The 19619-nt window shown below is 40.6% G+C and overlaps 1 protein-coding gene across 7 annotated transcripts in view; it reads right to left on the reverse strand.

The window, feature by feature from the left end:
• Positions 1 to 19619, reverse strand: part of kcnma1a (potassium large conductance calcium-activated channel, subfamily M, alpha member 1a) — a 158341-nt gene that overhangs the window by 78227 nt on the left and 60495 nt on the right. For all 7 annotated transcript variants that reach the window (XM_085427988.1, XM_085427990.1, XM_085427989.1 and 4 more), the window contains exon 3: positions 5250 to 5311. In XM_085427988.1, coding sequence (XP_085284114.1) covers positions 5250 to 5311 — 62 coding nt within the window. The remainder of the gene's footprint in view (positions 1 to 5249; positions 5312 to 19619) is intronic.

The raw sequence follows: 19619 nt of genomic DNA on the forward strand, positions 1-19619 counted from the left end.
CATGATGCAGTGCATGCACGGGATTCACAAGGTAACTGTCATTATAATAATGCTTTAGGACTGTTATGCTATATTGTCACATCTATAGCTTAATCGAAAGTGAACCAGGAATATTTTTCAGACTCTTTCTTAGGCCACACGCAGATGACAAAGGCAATTAAATAGCCTAATTTTAGCAGTGTAGGAGAGAGGCTCCATTGTGACCAAACAGTGCTGTTACGTTCCACAACATTCACAAAAATGTTGTTGACATTTAATCATTTCTCATAGTTTTTCCTTTTCATTCAAGTGTTGATAATCGCTCAGTTATCGGGCAAGAGAAAATCCCCCTAAGAGTTTGGATAAAAATATTGAAATGCTATTTTTGTCTCAAGTGGGAGAGATTTTGGTAAATTGATGAAAATTGCATCTTGATGGGAGTCATTTTTCTTTTTACCCTGCAAGTTGTGGATTAAGTCTGAATCCACTTGGGAATGGTGTTAACTATGACTTAATCATACTCATAGTTACACAGTCCTCGCTGATCCATACAGAAACAAAGCTATTCCACCCAGACACAACAATCAGGTGTTGCAAACACCCAACGTCCTTTAATAGGCTACCCTTCATTGTGACAGTCTCCTGTGCTTGCCTCAGTGCTCAGCCATATTTCTCACCTTACCCTATTAATGAATAATCAGGCACTGCTTCTTTGCGATCACACACCAATGATAGAGTTACGGGCACCAGATGCTGCTTTTCAAGCCTCTTTGAGGCAAAATTGAGTCTGTATGCTTATACAGACGGGCACCTCTTCACATTAACGTGCCTGTGCAAGCATGCGCATGCAGAAGCATGCATGTGTGACATGGAGGGATCGAGAGAGGAGAGAATAGTAACAGAAGTGGAGCAGGAACAAGGGCATCCCTTTAAGAGCAGCCTGCAGAGACTTTGTCCTACATTCCTCTTTGTTTCATGGGAGCACAGAGGAAGGGGAGGGAAAAAAAGGGATGAAGAACGAGGGATGGGCCAAGGTATTAAAACAGATTCAGATGTGGGCGGGAGAGGACGCAGTATTCTCCCATTGAAAACATCCCCAAAATAGCATCAGTTTGGCAAGTGAAGTCTGCCGCAGAGGAAGAGAAAAGGCATTGCCTTATCATCCATTATTATGTGCACTGTGGTAAACAAGCAGTTTGAGAAAATAAACAGATGGACAATCTTTTTCATTAAAGTTACATTACCATTCATTCGGGGGGGAAAAAATCATAAGAAGCAATCTGCTTAACAACAACAACATGGTTTCCAAGTCAGTGACAAGTAATATATTTGTTCAACTGGAAGGGCATCCAATTACCAATTCCCAGCTTTGAACTCTGTCTACCTGCTTCCACAGAAGACTTTGCTGTTTTTTTTATCTGTGGAGAATACTGGCCAGCATAACTCCTGCTAGGAAAAGTCCCATTTGCCGAAAGGTAGAAGCAACACGGCTCCTAGGAGACTGACCTGGGCCTCCAGAACGCTACATTTTCTTCAGTGTTTTACCCTTATGTGGCCTCACGGGGTTTCCCTACATCACTGAAGTAGATATAAAAGCCCATCGTGCAGCTCCAGCCTCACGAGGTCCAACCCACATGCACTTACTCCACCGCATGTCTCTTTTTGCCATCACCACAGGGAACGAACCATAATCCTTCCCATTACTGTTGCCTTTTTCACAGACAATTTCAGAAGGATGTTCAGTTCATCCCATGGCCAAAATAGCAGATTGGGAAAGCAAGGCACTGAGCCTGAATAGTCCATGAGTCTGGAGTAATTGCTGCCATTAAAAGAGTGACCTATAAATCTGCGCTCATTGATTTCTCAGTCATTAACATTTAGTGGCAGGGATGCTGGTGGGAGAGAAGGTCATATCTGGGGAGCTTTTTTAAACGCAAGCATTTGGAGGAGAAGAATGCGAGTGTCACCATTGCAATGTATGAATTTATTTTTTTATATCCGACATACATGCGTGTGTAACATAAAACAAAGGGTGATAATGAGAGAAAGAATGTGTGTCCACAACTGTGCCCTTGTGTAGAAGCTTGTTGGACTGCGTGGGCTAATCATAGCCAAAAACGGGGAGTAAAATGTAAAGCTTGCGACAGGTGCAAGTGACAGGTAGCGTAGATGCAACGTGTAATTTGCACAATGGCCAGCACGATACACGCCTTGGATTATTTTGAGGTCAGCAGCTGCAACTTTCAGATATTGTTTGCAATTAGATGTTAGAGCAGATTGGTGCCGAGACAAAGATGTCTTTCTTAGAAGACAGTTGACAAAGAATTAGGATGTGGTCAGCTGACATGTAACAAATGGCGCAGAGCACGCAAGAGGCTTCAGCTGCTGTAGTGAAAGTATGGCCATAACACAAGGCTGGTCCTATTTACGATGTGAAATGCTAAAGCGTCAAGTGGAGCTCCTTGGGGTTGATTAGTAGCCCCCCTCCCTGAGTGGAAGTACACACGTGATAAATGACAAGCTTGAGCTAATGATGACAGTAAGGGTGGAGAAAGCCTCAGGTTAGTGCGAGCATAGAGACATCAGGTCAGTGCCTCTCAGAAGTTGAGTCACAAAGAAATACACTTAAAGTTTGCATTATGACATTCAAAGGTGAAATAGTCTAAAGAAAGCTACAGCTATACATTCTTTTTTAACCCTATAAGTTTGGTGTTCAGACATTAAGCACACTGAGTATAACCTATACTTTATTACTATGTGATAAGTATAATTGAGTGTAGTATCCAAACCTTACACCTACCAGTCACTTTATTATTTATAATTTACTAATAGGGGATTGGACCCCCATTAGCCTTCAGAACTGCCCTAATTCTCTGTGGCACAGATTCAACATGATCCTGGAAACATTTCTTAGAGATTTTGGTTTGACATCATATCATCACACAGTTGCTGCAGATTTGTTGGCTGCACATTTCCTGTTCCGCTACATCCTAAAGGTGCTCTGTTGGTTTGAGATCTGGTGACGGTTTAGGCTATTTGAGTACAGTGAACTCACTGTGACGTTCATGAAACCAGTTTTAAGATTGGTTAAGCTTGGCATGTTATTCCGCTAGAACTTGGGTAACACTGTGGTCATAAAGAAATAAATATGGACAGCAACAATACTCAGGCAGGCTGTGGTTTCAAGCGTTACTCAATTGGTACTCAGGAGTTCAAAGTGTGCCAAGGAACTGATACAGGCAGGATGGACGGATGCTGTCATTTTGTTTTAAGATCCTACATGTGAATGTCACAGCAGAAATCGGACCAGACAACATTTTCACCCAGATAACTGGCACTCGGTGGATATTTTCCCCTTTTGGAAAATTCTCTGCAAACCCTAGAGATGGTTGTGCGGGAAAATCCCAGGAGATAAGCAGCCAACAACTTGTTCAAACTTACTTAAATTACCAGTCCTTGTGCTAAGTTTTAACTTCAACAGATCATGCAACGAGTTACTTCCACGTTTAGTTTAACCTGATTAGTTTAACCCGATTAGTGCCTGATTAATTTATCCCTTAATTTACATTAAGGGTTGAAACTGGTGTACATGATGAATGTACACCAATGTGTGTGCAGACTACACAGTTATATCAGTTATATGGATGTGTGATGCAATATGCTACACATATTGTCTCCAAATATGATCATTTTTGCATGAGTGTTATGTAACAGCATGGCTCAGCTGCCAAAGGACTTTTGAGACCACATTTCACTTTCAAGTATCATGTGATGAATGCCAACCAGGTGCCTGTGATTGTTATTTTTTATTTTATTTTTTAATCATCCAGCAAGGATTTTTACTTGTAAAACTGTATCTTGAATCCCCCTTTTTTTGTCCAAATAAATGAATCATAATAATAATTCCAAAAACGTTGATTAGAAAGAATCCTGGGGTTGGGGTGGGGGGAACACAGAATATATATGAAAAGATGTGGAGGAAGAAGTAAAGGTTTTTATCCTGAGGTGCAAATGACTGAGTGGATTCAGCCCATGAATAATTTTCATCTGATGCTAAGAGATAAGACTGAATAAGTTGGATTGCATTTCAGATTTACTTCTTTTGAGAAATTTGCATCTCTATTCCTGTTTCAGACTCGGTTCCCTCAAGACACAATTTCACAGTTAACACCAGTAATAAAGCAAAAATAAACTACAGAAGCAAGGCATTACTGCAAGAAATAAATATGGTGAAATAGTTGCACCCGGTTTCTTCCCTGTATGATCAGTAAGTTAGGATAACACTACAGTCAACATTCCCTTACCCGCAGCCACTGCAGATTTATTTTGGTTAATCACTAATGCATAAAAGTAAGTGCTGTCAAAGTCACTGTGTGTTTTTTTAGGGCACTGTCATGCATTCCTGATCTTGATTTTCAGCATCAACCTCTAACAAACAATTACATGGTTACAAGGATGCATATGGAAACTAGGAAGATACAAAAATATGTTCCCCGCCCCTCAAAATAACACTTCTGATACAGCATATAAACATACAGCGTATTACAGGTTTTGTTGAGCAGTAATAATATACACACTGGAACCCTTTATCACACCTCCTGACAAAGAGAATTAGGTTGATTAAATGTTTTCTGGCTCTCCATTTGAGCTGCTATATTTTTTTAGCCAATAATTTTGTATTTCGAGTGTAGTCTGGCTATGGGATGTGCTGCCAGAGCTAATAACACAATATCTTTTACTAGAGAGAACCAGAAAACTATCCCTTCAAAAGGTACAGTTAGACTGAATGGTGTGAAAGTAGCTGCAATAGATGTCGGAGAGATGCCAGGCCTGCAATCTGTCTCTGGGTGACTGCCAGCCAGGGATACACATAAACTGACAATACCCACACACCCGTACTCGCACACAGAACAAGCTCCCCAACACATACAGTATCTGCCTATCTCTGTTACCATGGAAACTGACAGGCCTCCCATTGACAAATCTTCCGATGGAGATGTGTGTATGTGCGTGTGTGTCCATACAGTACGTGTGAGCATCGCTGCTTCTTGAGTGCTTGTGGGGGTGTTGATATGTGCGTTTGCATTTCAGAGATTGCACTCTGTGAAGATGAGTAAGCACACATGTGCGCCCATCATTCAGATACAGCGCGCAGGCCAAAATAAATGCATGTAACAAAAAACTGTACTCATTTAATTTAATCTAAAGTTGTCATCGGTAACGCTGGTGGAGCATGAGTGAAATTACACCCTAATGAGACTGACACTTACTCTGAGGAGTCTATAAAGTATATTCCAAGGGCCCCGATGCTGAGTGCAAAGACTAACACCACCTAAGGAGAGAGAAAAAAGACAAGGGAAAGAGAAATTACTTTCATGCACTTCCACTATGCTCATTAATACAATTTACAGTAAACAAAACACTGCACTCATCTGGGTTGGACACAATTTGCAACACTAGTTACAGCATCTGTAATTAAATAGTGGCTTGCCTCCTGCAGGTTGCAGAATGGGTAGACATTTTCAAATAGCACACACTGAATAATGAATGCCAACTCTCATGTCAGCAAATACCGCGTATTGAACACAGGCAGTGTACAAAAGGAGGCGGCACAATTACAGGGAGCAAAGGAAGGGTGCACATAGGCAAGCTGATGAGAAGAGCAACAACAGTGTGTGTTTTAGGGGGTTAAGAGGAAGCACTTAGAGAGGACCACAACTATCAAGTGTTGACATGTGCTTCCAAGCTACTGCACTGAAACAATGTATTATGCTAGACTGGGGTCTGTAATGTTACTGCGACTATCTATCACTTCCATTAATAACATCAATACCAGAACCCTGCAGTTATTCATGTTTTTTTATATCTTGCAAAGATTTGAGTCCCAAAACATTGCTATAAATGAGTTAAGTGGATACGGATCTTATAAACACGAAAATAGTATCATTTTCTTCCCGTCTCTTCAAATGTAATATAAAAGAAATTCAGAAGCTGCTTGAAAACACCTTATTGTAAGCACATGCATGTCTCTTCTTGTTCCAGACCAGCAGTTAAAAAGTGCCACAATAACCCCCTGCAGCAACATCAGGGCTCAAATCATCATCATCCTCACTGTGATCATCACAATCATCGTCGCAACAGCTGACCAATGTAGCGTCGTATAATAGTTCCTCTCTGATGATCCCTTCTCCCATTCAGCCATCTCACAATAGAAGCTCAATATCCCTGCTGATTGGCCCATTTATTATTGATGATGGGAGCTTGATAACTTTCATGTGATGGGTCCTTTGTATTGATCCAGCGCATTGTGGCTGAGGTAAACACCTCCCACCCACCCACTCCTCATTGCATTTTTAATAGCTCCCTGCTTGAACAGGGGATGATGGCAATTCCGAACCCAGAGAGGTCAAGGGAAGGAATAACTAAACAAGCCAAAGACATCAATGAGGTTCCGCATAAAAGACACAAAGAGAAAGCTCAAGCTGAAACGCTACCATAATGTCAGCAATTTTGGGGGGTTTTTTTTTAATGAAAGGCACTCCACTACTCTAAATAGAAGAGGTAGTAGTCCATTATGGTGCATTATCTCATTCTAATGCTGCCTTGTTGTGTGTTTTTCCCCAAAAGATGGCCATAGATAGTCTTTGGCAGATGCTTGTTGAGTATCAAAGCCAAACTGAGTAATCTTACACAAGTTTTGTATTTTCTTAAGAGAATCTAATCAATGTTATACTTTAACCTGTTTGTTGGAATACTATTGCTTATGTAAAAGAAAATGCATTAAAATGACATTGATTTCTGTAATGATGCTCTGTAATTTCTGTAACAATAAATAGTCAGGACATCTTTTCTCACTACTTGTGAGAACTGATTCTTAAGCAATGTTCAGACTTTCAGGAGGTGATAGTAGACAAGGTGTTTATGTTGCATTAGCAGACACCTAATCATCTGTGGTCTGGTATGCCAACACTTCATAATAGTAGCATGGCTACTGGTCTAATACCACATCCACCTGTAAGTTTTAGAGAATGACAGAAATACAATGAATACAGGAGAATCTAATCTACTGTACATTCTAAATCTGACAATACTACGAGAGTGCAATGTTAGTTCTCCACAAACCACGAATGGATCTGTAAGTCTCAGGAAATGTGACTAGAATGAAAGTTAGTGTCAGTCGCTTTGGAAGTTTGATGGCTGTGATGGTGGAAAATCAACATTTCAAACATAGCAGAGACTGCATGTAAAATACTGATGTGCCCATCGAGATGGACTACCATTATATGAAGCATCGATTCTGGCACTTTGGCTAGGCACCAAAGGCACCATAACCAACTTCTCAGTTACAGTAGCCATACCCTGTAACATATACACCTTGACAGATATTGGATTTTTAAGACCAATTCTGATGCCGATAATTGGTATTATATATCAGCCACAAAAAACATAATTAGATTCTCCTACCATTTGTTATGTGTAATTATTCATGAGTTCTCACTAAGATAATATACTATATAATATGATACTCTGCCCAACTCTGTGCGGATTAGCTGGTTGTGTTTGTGACATTTTAAACGCACATATGTTGTCAGCACTTACAGAGTTTGTGCGTTGTGCTGCTTAGAGAGGGCACTTTGGTGGAAAAACTATGTAACACAAGTACTCATAACATGGTCAAAGAGTGTTTCTCCATTCTGTTCATCACTTTTTAAAATTTTCATTTATCGGCCGTTATAACGCGGATATTGATATAATGGCAAATCACTAATAATTTCCAAAACATCATCATGGTTAATAAAACACCCTATTTTGTCAACTATTTTGCTCTAGATATAACCAAAATTACAAAAACAAACAAATAAATTGGTGGGCACTGCTTGCTGGCTCTGCAAGAATGAAAATTGAGTTAAGTCATTAATCTTATAATATCTCAGTTTTTCAGTAAAATGCATTAAAGAATTAAAGCAATACAGAAAACACAAGAAAATACACAGAAAATGAAAACAAAGCAGTTAACAGTGAATACCCAGCTCTGAGCTGAAGAGATGAGAAACGTCATCATCTTAAAATGACCCAGTTATTCAACTGTGTTTTGCAGCCCACCCCTCCCCACACCCCATACACTACACTTTTCCTCACTCTCAGTGTCTCTCATCTATAAGGGCTAACTGTTGACCTCAAAACCATAATCTACCAAGGGCAACCAACTGAGCATCCGCCACTTCAAATCAAGGAAAATGCAATGACAAACTACAGCAGCAGTAATAGCAGAAGGGGCATTTCCTCCACTTCCAAAAAGAAATTTAATCAGAAACCTCAGCAGCAGTACAAAGATTACTAAGTATAGCTCCTGCATTTGTAATACCTCAAAATTATTTCGGGGGGCCGTTTATGTAAACATTCAGTGATTCACATGTGATTAAATGACATCGGTGAGTCACATTTCTTATCAACTGGAATATGCCAGCATCATGTCTGAGGAACAGCTTTCGGACATGATGTCTAGGTTTTCATTGGTGTACCCCTTTCTATATTTAAAGTGCTAAGCTAAATCTGTCAAATGCTTTCCGAGGTGCACTTCAGCAGGCACACTAGAAGACTCCAAGTGTAAACAGGGCAGCAACAAATTGTGGATGTGTGTGTCTGTGTGTGTGGGTGTATGTGTTTGTGTGTGAACTTGAAAGCGTTAGGGTTTCAGGTTCTCTTACTGCAAGCAGGCTAAAGGCGGCGGCTCTCAAATGACACGATCAGAATTGTAAACACATAATAACACTAACTTACACATATAAACACACATGCAAGTCTGACACACTGAGCTGATTTGTAAGTCTAAAGAATTTTAAGAGCCCATCACAGCTCGCCATCGGAAGCGCCCTAAAACTGAGCCAAAATTTCACACATGACTTCCTTCCCCAACAAGGATCCTATCTAATGACTTCCTCTGTCCTGTAACTGCACTTTGTGACAAGAAGACAGCGGACTCCCGAAGGCAGGTGATGTAGGGTGGCAATATACAGAGAAATCACTTCACATTAAGGCCAAGTATGAGGTCAAGAGGTCAGTGAATCAAAGCTCCTCTGTTTCTACCATATTTCTTTTAAGTGATCAAGACAGAGTACAGTTATGCATTTCTCCATGGTAAACTGAGAAAGGGTTAAAGACATGCCTACACACATTTAGATTTCACTAAAATTAATTTTAAAAAGACATTCTGCCTATAATAACCAGAATGTGGGAATGTCTTCTTTACAGTGGACAAACCAACTAAAATTTGACAGAAGTAGTTTTTACTCATGTTGATTAAGACACAATATTTTAAAAGCCAGTCTGACCTATGCCTGTTTACAGATGCAGTTTACTAAGGCCTCAGTCACACAGGCCAAGAGACTGGTTAACAACCATCTAGCAGCCACTGGTTGCAAAGAAAAAAATTAGTACCCCCCAACTGCTTGAAAGTGTTTGCTGGAAACCACTGTGAAATCAATTGCTAAAGTCCTCTTTACACAAGCCCAGAGACCAGATAGTGATCCCTTAGCTACTGCCAGTTGCTACGGAAAAGCACTACCAGTCTCAAGGCTTGGGTGACAAAGCTCTAACCAAGCTAGCTATCATTAGCTGCTAAATTAGAAATCCACTTTGTCATCCATTTAAGGGAAGTTTTTCTCACGGGTTAAAGATGACTTTCATAGCCGCTGAAATGCTAATTCATTTATTAAAAGCTTTTGCTATAGACATAATAGCAGCATGTGACAAAAGAGGCAGTCCTACTATGTATCTTGCTGCTGCTGGTACATACAAATGTGTGCATGCATGTATTTATGTATGCTAGTAAGCTTCTAGAGATAATTGAAACAATAAAGGGTGTCATGAAGGGTTTCTAGGAATCCTGATTTGTTTCCGAAGATTACATGAGTGGGAAACATCTTTGGGAAGTCAAGAATGCCCATCAGTACTGTATGGCATCAGGATAAGCTTGTTCATTAATCCAGCCTGGCTCGCTGGGTTAGCCAGAAAGAAGAGCTCCAAAATGTGTGATTGATGCCTCAGCCAGAAAGGATTTCAGAGGTCCACAGCCAAGAAAATCTCTGGCCAATCCAGTGTAGAGTTTCTGCTTTTCTATGGTTTTAATCCCCAAACACATACAATATATGGTTTGTATTTTTTCAACAGACTTCAAAACAATAAAGAACATTATGTGTTAATTCATATTCTATACAGATTTTCTCTGAATAATTGACCTGTCAGTGAAACAGAAAAGAGATGCAACACTATAGCTTTCCCTTTCTCATCAACTTGTCACAATGTTTGCACTGCAGAGCAAACATTTGCATCAATCCCAAGTGTTTGCTTTCATAACATCCACTCCTACATTATCAGTCACGGGTCTATGGTGTCAATGCAGATTGAGATGCACTAGGAAACAGAATCGTATGTCACCGTGAGGCAGAAGTGTGAGCCTCTCTCTGAGGGAATGTCAGCAAAGGAAACCTCCATTAAACTTTGATGGCATACACCCATACATCAGCACACATTGTGATATCCCCTGTCAGAACGCCGCACTCTATATTCCAGCCACAGACTGCATAACTCAACCTAGACTACTGATTCGCTCCGTGAGACTGAACAGAGGTGCCACAAGCATACCAATTCACGCCAGCGTGTTCCTATCGAATACACCGGCAGCTTCGGAAAGTACGTGATTATTAACAACAGGAGCCAAACAAATTCTAAGGCTCAGATTATGACCAGCGGACTGGAAAGAGACCTAAGAGCCTCAATGCAATTAGCAGCACGTTGCTGAAATCCAAATATAAACCAAAAGTCCAATTTTTTTTGGTTTGCTTTTGAGGCAACCTTGAATTAAAGCAATTTACTTCTAGGCTTTCAAGGGACTGAAAGTCCACTTCACACTGTCTGATGATCAGTCTGCTGATAGCTAACCTCTGAACAGACTTTCCCTTGGCCTGATTGCTAATTGCCACCTTCACTACAAAAGCATTTTACTGATTAAATGCGGTTTCAAAACTGTTCTTATTTTTCTAAAGCTGGAGCTCTGTTTGTTTTTTTATAATACTCTCTTCTCCACTGTATAAGTTTAAATTAAGAGAGGCACAGAGGACAAAAAGCAGGCAGCAAACGAGCTGAAGCTCGAGTGAGTTGTGCATCAGTGTGTCTGTTTTTTTTTTTTCTTCCATTATTTGAATCCACTGTAGACTGAGTTTATTTTAGTCAAGTCTATTGGGGAAGGAGATGGAGGAGTTGAGTACTGAACTACATCTAGTCCCCTGTAATGAAATGTCTACCACTACTGTTAGAATATCTCGGTAATGTTTTATACTTCTCATCTGTCTAGTGTACATCTGTTTCTTTTTAACAGTTGTTATACGTCTTAGCTCCTTTTTAAAGAAAAGAATCTGAGGTTTTATGAGGTTGAATTGTCTGGTTGGAATCGAGTAGTGAAAATACTGCTGGCTCTAAATGTTGCGCTAGGCAACACAATCCTGTCTCCTTTCTTTCCACTCGTCCTCGCTCTCACAGCTAGCTCAATTTGTGTTACCATCCAAGGTCACACAGTAGCTGTTCTCTGGGGTCTCTGGGGAACAGTTGAATAGAGACTTGGTTGGAGGACATTAACATGTCCTTCAAGAATAATCATTATCATTCATCCACCAAAAAACTTTGCTTTTAAAGCCATGAAAAGTAAAAAAGTTGGATTTTCAGCATTTACATGTTTATTCTGTTACATACACTATCACAAGCAATGTTGGAAAAAGACCTTATGTCTGGAGAACTGTCAGAATGGACGTGAGGGAATGTACGAATAAGCAGAAAAAGTAGAGGTTCAATTTTATTTATATAGCGCCAAATCACAACAAGCTGACCACAAAAAAAGAGCATGTAAACCACCAGGGCACTTTGCATGGTAATCAACACATAATGCACTACACAGAGACACAAAATGCTGGCAACAACGTCGCCCACTAACGCAGATAACATCGTAGGGTCTGTAAAAACTCCTTGCAGAAGTCTCAAATATTGTGATTTTAGAGAAAAGCATGAGAAATGGGGATGACTCAGCCCATTTCCAATAAATCACTGGAAAGTTTGAAAACAATGCAGTGCGTGGTGAAATTACAGATTAGAATCTACATCTCACTCTCCTCACATCCCTGAATTTAACGATACTTTCTTCCCACTTCCTACTTTTTCTTCCATTATTGCTTTTGCCTGCTGCCAAAGCCATAATGTCTTCAGCTATAAAAAAAAAAATAATTTTAACATTGCAAAAGCTGGCAATGTGACACTGCCGGGACTCTGCCCGATTTTGACACATGAAAATACAAACACGGTGTGAAATGTAACACTTTCAGAGCGCTGACTCGGTTTAAAATGAACTCTGGCGATGTCAACAGAACAGGTGCAAGCCCGCAACAAGCCACAACAAGAAGAGTTAGATTTCTGCATTCCAAATTCTGCATAGTCACGCTTAATTTGTTGCTGGCATGTTTTGCAATACCCGATCACACAGATTTAGAGCCATCTAGAGCTGCAAGGATTGCACAAATAACGGCAGGTCAACCATTTTGATAATAAATGCGCACAAATCAAAGTTTAAAATTAGTATTAGCTGTATCTAAATATTCCGGTATTTTTATATTTCTATTTGGCCCAATTGTTTCAGTGAGGCACATGTAGGGGTTTGGAACACACAGAAATGCTTATATAATAATGCTTATAGCTACTGACTGCTAATTCTGAGAATTAACTACTAATGCTCTAATATGAAATCCTACCTATTCCTCAGACAGCATATGGTGTATTATTTCATCTTACATAACACCAAGAAATGACTAAATAAACTTGCTCACCCCCACAATGTTTTTTTTGTTTTGTTTTCAAATCCCGAAAACAAATGCGCTCTCATACAGTGGGGCAAAAAAGTATTTAGTCAGCCACCGATTGTGCAAGTTCCCCCACCTAAAATGATGACAGAGGTCAGTAATTTGCACCAGAGGTACACTTCAACTGTGAGAGACAGAATGTGAAAAAAAAAATCCATGAATCCACATGGTAGGATTTGTAAAGAATTTATTCGTAAATCAGGGTGGAAAATAAGTATTTGGTCAATAACAAAATACAACTCAATACTTTGTAACATAACCTTTGTTGGCAATAACAGAGGTCAAATGTTTACTATAGGTCTTTACCAGGTTTGCACACACAGTAGCTGGTATTTTGGCCCATTCCTCCATGCAGATCTTCTCGAGAGCAGTGATGTTTTGGGGCTGTCGCCGAGCAACACGGACTTTCAACTCCCGCCACAGATTTTCTATGGGGTTGAGGTCTGGAGACTGGCTAGGCCACTCCAGGACTTTCTAATGCTTCTTACGGAGCCACTCCTTTGTTGCCCGGGCGGTGTGTTTTGGATCATTGTCATGTTGGAAGACCCAGCCTCGTTTCATCTTCAAAGTTCTCACTGATGGAAGGAGGTTTTGGCTCAAAATCTCACGATACATGGCCCCATTCATTCTGTCCTTAACACGGATCAGTCGTCCTGTCCCCTTGGCAGAAAAACAGCCCCATAGCATGATGTTTCCACCCCCATGCTTCACAGTAGGTATGGTGTTCTTGGGATGCAACTCAGTATTCGTCTTCCTCCAAACACGACGAGTTGAGTTTATACCAAAAAGTTCTACTTTGGTTTCATCTGACCACATGACATTCTCCCAATCCTCTGCTGTATCATCCATGTGCTCTCTGGCAAACTTCAGACGGGCCTGGACATGCACTGGCTTCAGCAGCGGAACACGTCTGGCACTGCGGGATTTGATTCCCTGCCGTTGTAGTGTGTTACTGATGGTGACCTTTGTTACTTTGGTCCCAGCTCTCTGCAGGTCATTCACCAGGTTCCCCCGTGTGGTTCTGGGATCTTTGCTCACCGTTCTCATGATCATTTTGACCCCACGGGATGAGATCTTGCGTGGAGCCCCAGATCGAGGGAGATTATCAGTGGTCTTGTATGTCTTCCATTTTCTGATGATTGCTCCCACAGTTGATTTTTTCACACCAAGCTGCTTGCCTATTGTAGATTCACTCTTCCCAGTCTGGTGCAGGTCTACAATACTTTTCCTGGTGTCCTTCGAAAGCTCTTTGGTCTTGGCCATGGCGGAGTTTGGAGTCTGACTGTTTGAGGCTGTGGACAGGTGTCTTTTATACAGATGATGAGTTCAAACAGGTGCCATTCATACAGGTAACGAGTGGGGGACAGAAAAGCTTCTTACAGAAGACGTTACAGGTCTGTGAGAGCCAGAGATTTTCCTTGTTTGAGGTGACCAAATACTTATTTTCCACCCTAATTTACGAATAAATTCTTTACAAATCCTACCATGTGAATTCATGGATTTTTTTTTCACATTCTGTCTCTCACAGTTGAAGTGTACCTCTGGTGCAAATTACTGACCTCTGTCATCATTTTAAGTGGGGGAACTTGCACAATCGGTGGCTGACTAAATACTTTTTTGCCCCACTGTAAATCAGTATACAACCCTAGGAATTGGTTTCATTCAACCTTTGTGGCCTTTAAGAGACAGATGTCCACAAACTGTCGTACCTAGGCAACAGAAACAGTGATTGACAGGGGGAGAGAGTGGGAAGGGGGTCGTTATGGAGGAAAGCCTTTCAGGTCTGACAGGGTGACAGATCCTAAAATGAGCATCTGTCAGTGGGAGATGAAGAGGAGGCCCGTGGAGATCCGTTACAGATTTCACAGGACAACCTTTCTGAAAAATCTCCCTAAAAGCTTTTACAGCATCATTAATTCATAAAAAGAGATTTTTTGGGGGAGGTGTTACTTGTGTACTATGAGAGACAGACAACTGCAAAATTAAACGCCGCTAACAAAGATTAGCTTATGTGAGTTGTACAGTATGTTCTAGGTACTGGAAGGGCACCCCACCCTTCTTATGTCTAATCGCAGCCTTTTCGGGAGTGACCATGACCTTGTATGTTCTCGGAGAATATCAAAAGGACAAAAGAGAAAAGGAGAGAAGGAGAGAAAATAGATGGAGGTGATTATGACAGGAGATGGAAGGATGAGAAAATATTAGAGAGAGCTCCTCACCCCTGTGGGACATAAGGAACATTAAGAGGTGGCAGAAAATGGCTTGTGGCAAAGACAGAATGAGAGCAAGCGAGAGCAGCTGAAGAGAGATGGAGAATAATAGAGCATGTCCTCTAAGGCACAGCAAGAGCTTAAATGCCACAGCGTGTACGTGTCATTGCACGTCTTCACCTGTGTGGATGTGTGCGTGTGAGAGGGTGCATGTGTATCATGCGTTCAACCTTACCAAGCATTCAACCTTTGAGTATGTCTACGAGACAGAAGGTAGGAGCCCTACTGGGATTATGCCAGCACAGAGAAGATGAGCGCATGTGACCGGACTGCAAAGAGGTGCTGACAGTGTTCTTGTGGGGTTGGGGGATATTTTTCAATCAGCCATCATATCCTTTCTTACTCTACGACATTAACCTATAGGTGGTTCCATCTGAACGCTTCACAGTGTGAGCGTTACCATAATCGTAACCATACATACGTATGGCAGCTAGAGGGCAATATTATTTTCAGCAAAATGTGACTGTTCAGCTCTTACAGCGGCGCTAACTGAGTGGCAGGTCATAGTTCAGCTGACACTACAAAAAAAATAACAAAACATAACAAACTGATATATTTTAGGTTAAGTTTGGCTTTTTGCTGCTAGGTATCACAGGTCCACAGACTTCTCCCCGAGCCCCTGGGAAATGTCGAGTGTCCGTAAATGTGCAACAGCCCACGAGTAAGCCAGAGCCTCAGGCATGGAGGGTAACACTGCAAGGACACGATCCAGAAACAAACTCAGTTTGTACACCTGAAGCACAAGATATTGCAAGTACAAAAAAGCAGCTTTCACAATGTTAGCACTCAACAAGAAACTGTAGTTATTCTGGGCATATTGTGACAGGTAAAGTGGAAGAAACTTATTAAATTTTTTTCCCTCACTGAATTTTCAATTTTTCGTCATCATACAGTACTTCAGCCTGCAAAAAATGTAAAAAATACATACGTGAACGTTTAAATAACATGATAAAAAGGTTATTGAATGATCTGCCTCATTCTGAAATCATTGCAAACATAAACAGGCTTGTTTTCTGTTTCAGGAGTGAATTATGGTGATAGACAGAGAGAGCACATTCAATAGATGCACAGACACATAGATGGATAGGTGGATGCTGCGACACTTTCTATTCTAGTAACACCTCCGAGCCTTTGAAGTTGTTACTTTTCTGTCTAATCAGCCAAGTTTTTTCTGAGTCAACACAGTGACAACACTCCCCCACTGTTGCTAGACTTATAACCGTTTAGGCTACACACGTTATGTTAACAGGGCACTTAAACGTTCAGACTAATTTAACACACAATTGCAAGGTTAACAAGAATAGTTGTCATGACTATGTCTAAGGTGGCAAGTCTGACTCATTGCAACACAAGCAGGGAGGCTGAGTGCGCTACAGAAGACCTGATACTAGTAACGCAGGGAGGTTTGATAAGGAAGTTCTTTGTTTGATTTAAATGAGCCCAAATTCAAGTATGATGCCGTCAGCTCATGCACCTCTGGACCATTTTAATCAACACTACGGTTATTTTTAGGGCTTTCAGCAGAATGTCTTTGCGAAGGGGAGGACAAAGTTGCAGCTAGTCAAATCTGGCAAGTGGTGCAGGTGATGAGTGAAGACTGTGCTCATATTTTAAAAAATTCCTGCGTTGTTGATGTGCTCTAAGATGGCTCAAGATGGCACACATCACAGTTCACGTTAAGTCTTCCCCTGTGGAGCAATTAACTGTACCTAAGCTGATGAATGATCAGAATAATGACAAGTATTCTCCCTGCCTCACTCTTTGGGGCCCAGTCACACGGCCCTACAGTAGATACTGGTTGGTGACTACCTACAACCAACCAGACCAGTCTCTTATGTTTGATCATTGTTTGTAATGTGGAAAAAAAGTACAAGGGAACAGTGGCGCGGCTGCCCCTCTGTTGGTCTTCCATGGTCTCTTGTGTTCTGGGGGCCTCTGGATGTCTGGAGTTTTGATCTCCTCCATACCCGCTTCACACCCTGGAGGACGGGGCTGTGGCCCCCCCACACTCCCTAGCAGATCATTACATGGAGAAACCTTTGGAATGCAAGCATGCTGATCCACACAGGTATGCACACATGGGTATTCACAGACGCGGACTAAAGCTTTCTTGGCTGCTGCCTCAAAGCACACTGTGCGCTGTCTATCTTGCGTGCTGCACAATATCGTTTATTATTTAGTAAATATTGATATCTATGACTAGCTAGTTTATTGTGATGGTGCTTTGTTTTCTCTATTATTATGTTACTCTTTGTTGTTTGCTGTCTCCTCTGTTTGTTTTTTTTGTTTGTTTGTTTTTTTTTCTCCATACAGGTGACCCAGGAGTTCTTTTTTTTTTTTTTTTTCTCTCTCTTCCCCCCCCTTCTCACCGTCTCTTCTCCCCTTTGGTTTTCTTTCTTTCTCTCCCCCTCTTTCTCTCATTCATTCCCCCTGTCCTATTTATTAAAAAAAAAAAAAAAAAAAAATGACAAAGGATGAACTGAAGCTCTGCCATCACGTAATGTCGCATACTGCTGTCATTTAAAAAAAAAAAAAAAAAAAAAAAAAGGAAAAAAAGTACAAGTATCCACTCGCTGGGGCGACCAAGCTAAAAGAAGCATTTACCTAAGTAAACATTTACCAACATACTCAAGTAGCTAAACAGTGCAAAGCTTGTATAGTTAAAATATATTTAAAGTACCTAAAGTAAATGTACTTATCATGTAGAATGGCTATTTTATGAATCATATATGCAGGATATTATTGGATCATAATTACTGATTTATCTCTCACTAATGTTGGAGCTGCTGGTGATTTTAATGTATGTATTGCTCTGTAGCTTGAGATATAATATTGCAATTTGTCAGCAAAAGAATTTAAGTTCAAATAAATAGGATAAACTACTGTGTAGTGGAGTAAAAGAAAGCAGCACCGCATGGAAATACTTATATTAAGTACAAGTATATCAGTAATCCTCAGTAAAGTTCAACCCCTTATTGGACATGCCCCTGAGCTGGAGTCACTGCGGTCATTGCTTTTTTTGGCTTTTGACTCTTATGGTCCTGTTCTCAGGACTTTTTGCTCACACCTCATATTTAAGATGTGCTATGTGAGATTAATGGGGAGTTGGAGTACAGACTTATCAATCAACTAGTCCGCTTGTCTGGGCTTGATCCTGGACCACTTACAATCCTTCTGATTTAATGTGTAATAAATTAGTTTTTAAGGTCGTTGCATTCATGAAAATGAAGACAAGTAAAGTTTTATGAATCACCACTGAATAAGATTTCTACTTCTGGTGACTCGTGCACCCCTGCTGGCCTCAGACTGAATCCTGTCAAAGTCATCTTCCCCACTCCCTGCAGCTTCAATCAAAAGGAAACACTTAATATCCCGCAAGACCTCACTTCAGACTTCTTCCATACTGGGAATCCTTTCAAAGTGACAACATGACACAGAGTGGGTCTCTTCTTTTTCGGTGTTTGTTTCCAAACAATAACCAGAAAATGAGACACAAATCTGAGGGGATTTTCCCTGGTTTTGTACGGAGCAGTCGAGAAGCGCGGTGACATGTCACTGCTATTAATTCATCCCTTCGCAGATGTTCTATTCAAAGCCAGATTTACTGTCTGCATGGAGGTAGTTTACCAGTAGATCTGTAGCTTGATAGACAGCAGAAAAAAGGAAAATAAAGTCTGACAGAAAAGAGCAGGTGGTGTGACAAATTAAAATGCATCAGTAGTGTAGTGTTACCAGAATCTTAATTGGTGAAAGTGAAATGACTGATTTTGTTGAGCATAATCTCTGAGCAGAAATGTATGGGTATCCCTTAATTATTAATTTCAGCATTGTTAAGAGTCTAACTGTGCCCCGTATCCACTCATAGCTAATGTGGCATTTACATAACTGGTATGATTTCCCATCGTACCACTGAATAGATCGCTCTCAAATCACAAGAAATAAAGTTCCCTGTGTGAATACTAAAAGTCTTTTCCCTGTGGTCTCATCAAAATATATGCAGGTCACTAGACACTTGTCCAGGCACCACTTACAGCCACACAGTTCCATTATGTACCTTAAATTACAGCATAAATTATCCCTGTCACAGTTAATATTATCAAAACTTCATCACACCAATCCAATTTCTGTTACAATGCGTGCAGAGCAATTACTGTGTCTGATGTGTAATGCAGAATCCAGCAGAACCTTTTTATCCCCCTCCAAAAATGTCATACCACATTTCGCTGCCAGAGGGACAGTCAACTCCTGCCAAATGTGGAATTAAAAGTTTATGTTCCTTTCCTATAAAGCAAATGGAATAACTACCAACCAAATTATAAAACCATATAGATATATGCATACTCAATAACCTTCTTTTTTTTCTTCCTTTTCTTAAATTCACCTTTTTATGACACCAACAACCCCCCGTCAGGTACATAGGTTTCAACTCAGAAGAAACGCGACAGTGACATGATCTTTATCTAATTTA

Source organism: Rhamphochromis longiceps, linkage group LG13, assembly GCF_057381845.1.
Source record: "Rhamphochromis longiceps isolate RC_006_pf linkage group LG13, R_longiceps_female_GT1.1, whole genome shotgun sequence".
Classification (NCBI taxonomy): domain Eukaryota; kingdom Metazoa; phylum Chordata; class Actinopteri; order Cichliformes; family Cichlidae; genus Rhamphochromis; species Rhamphochromis longiceps.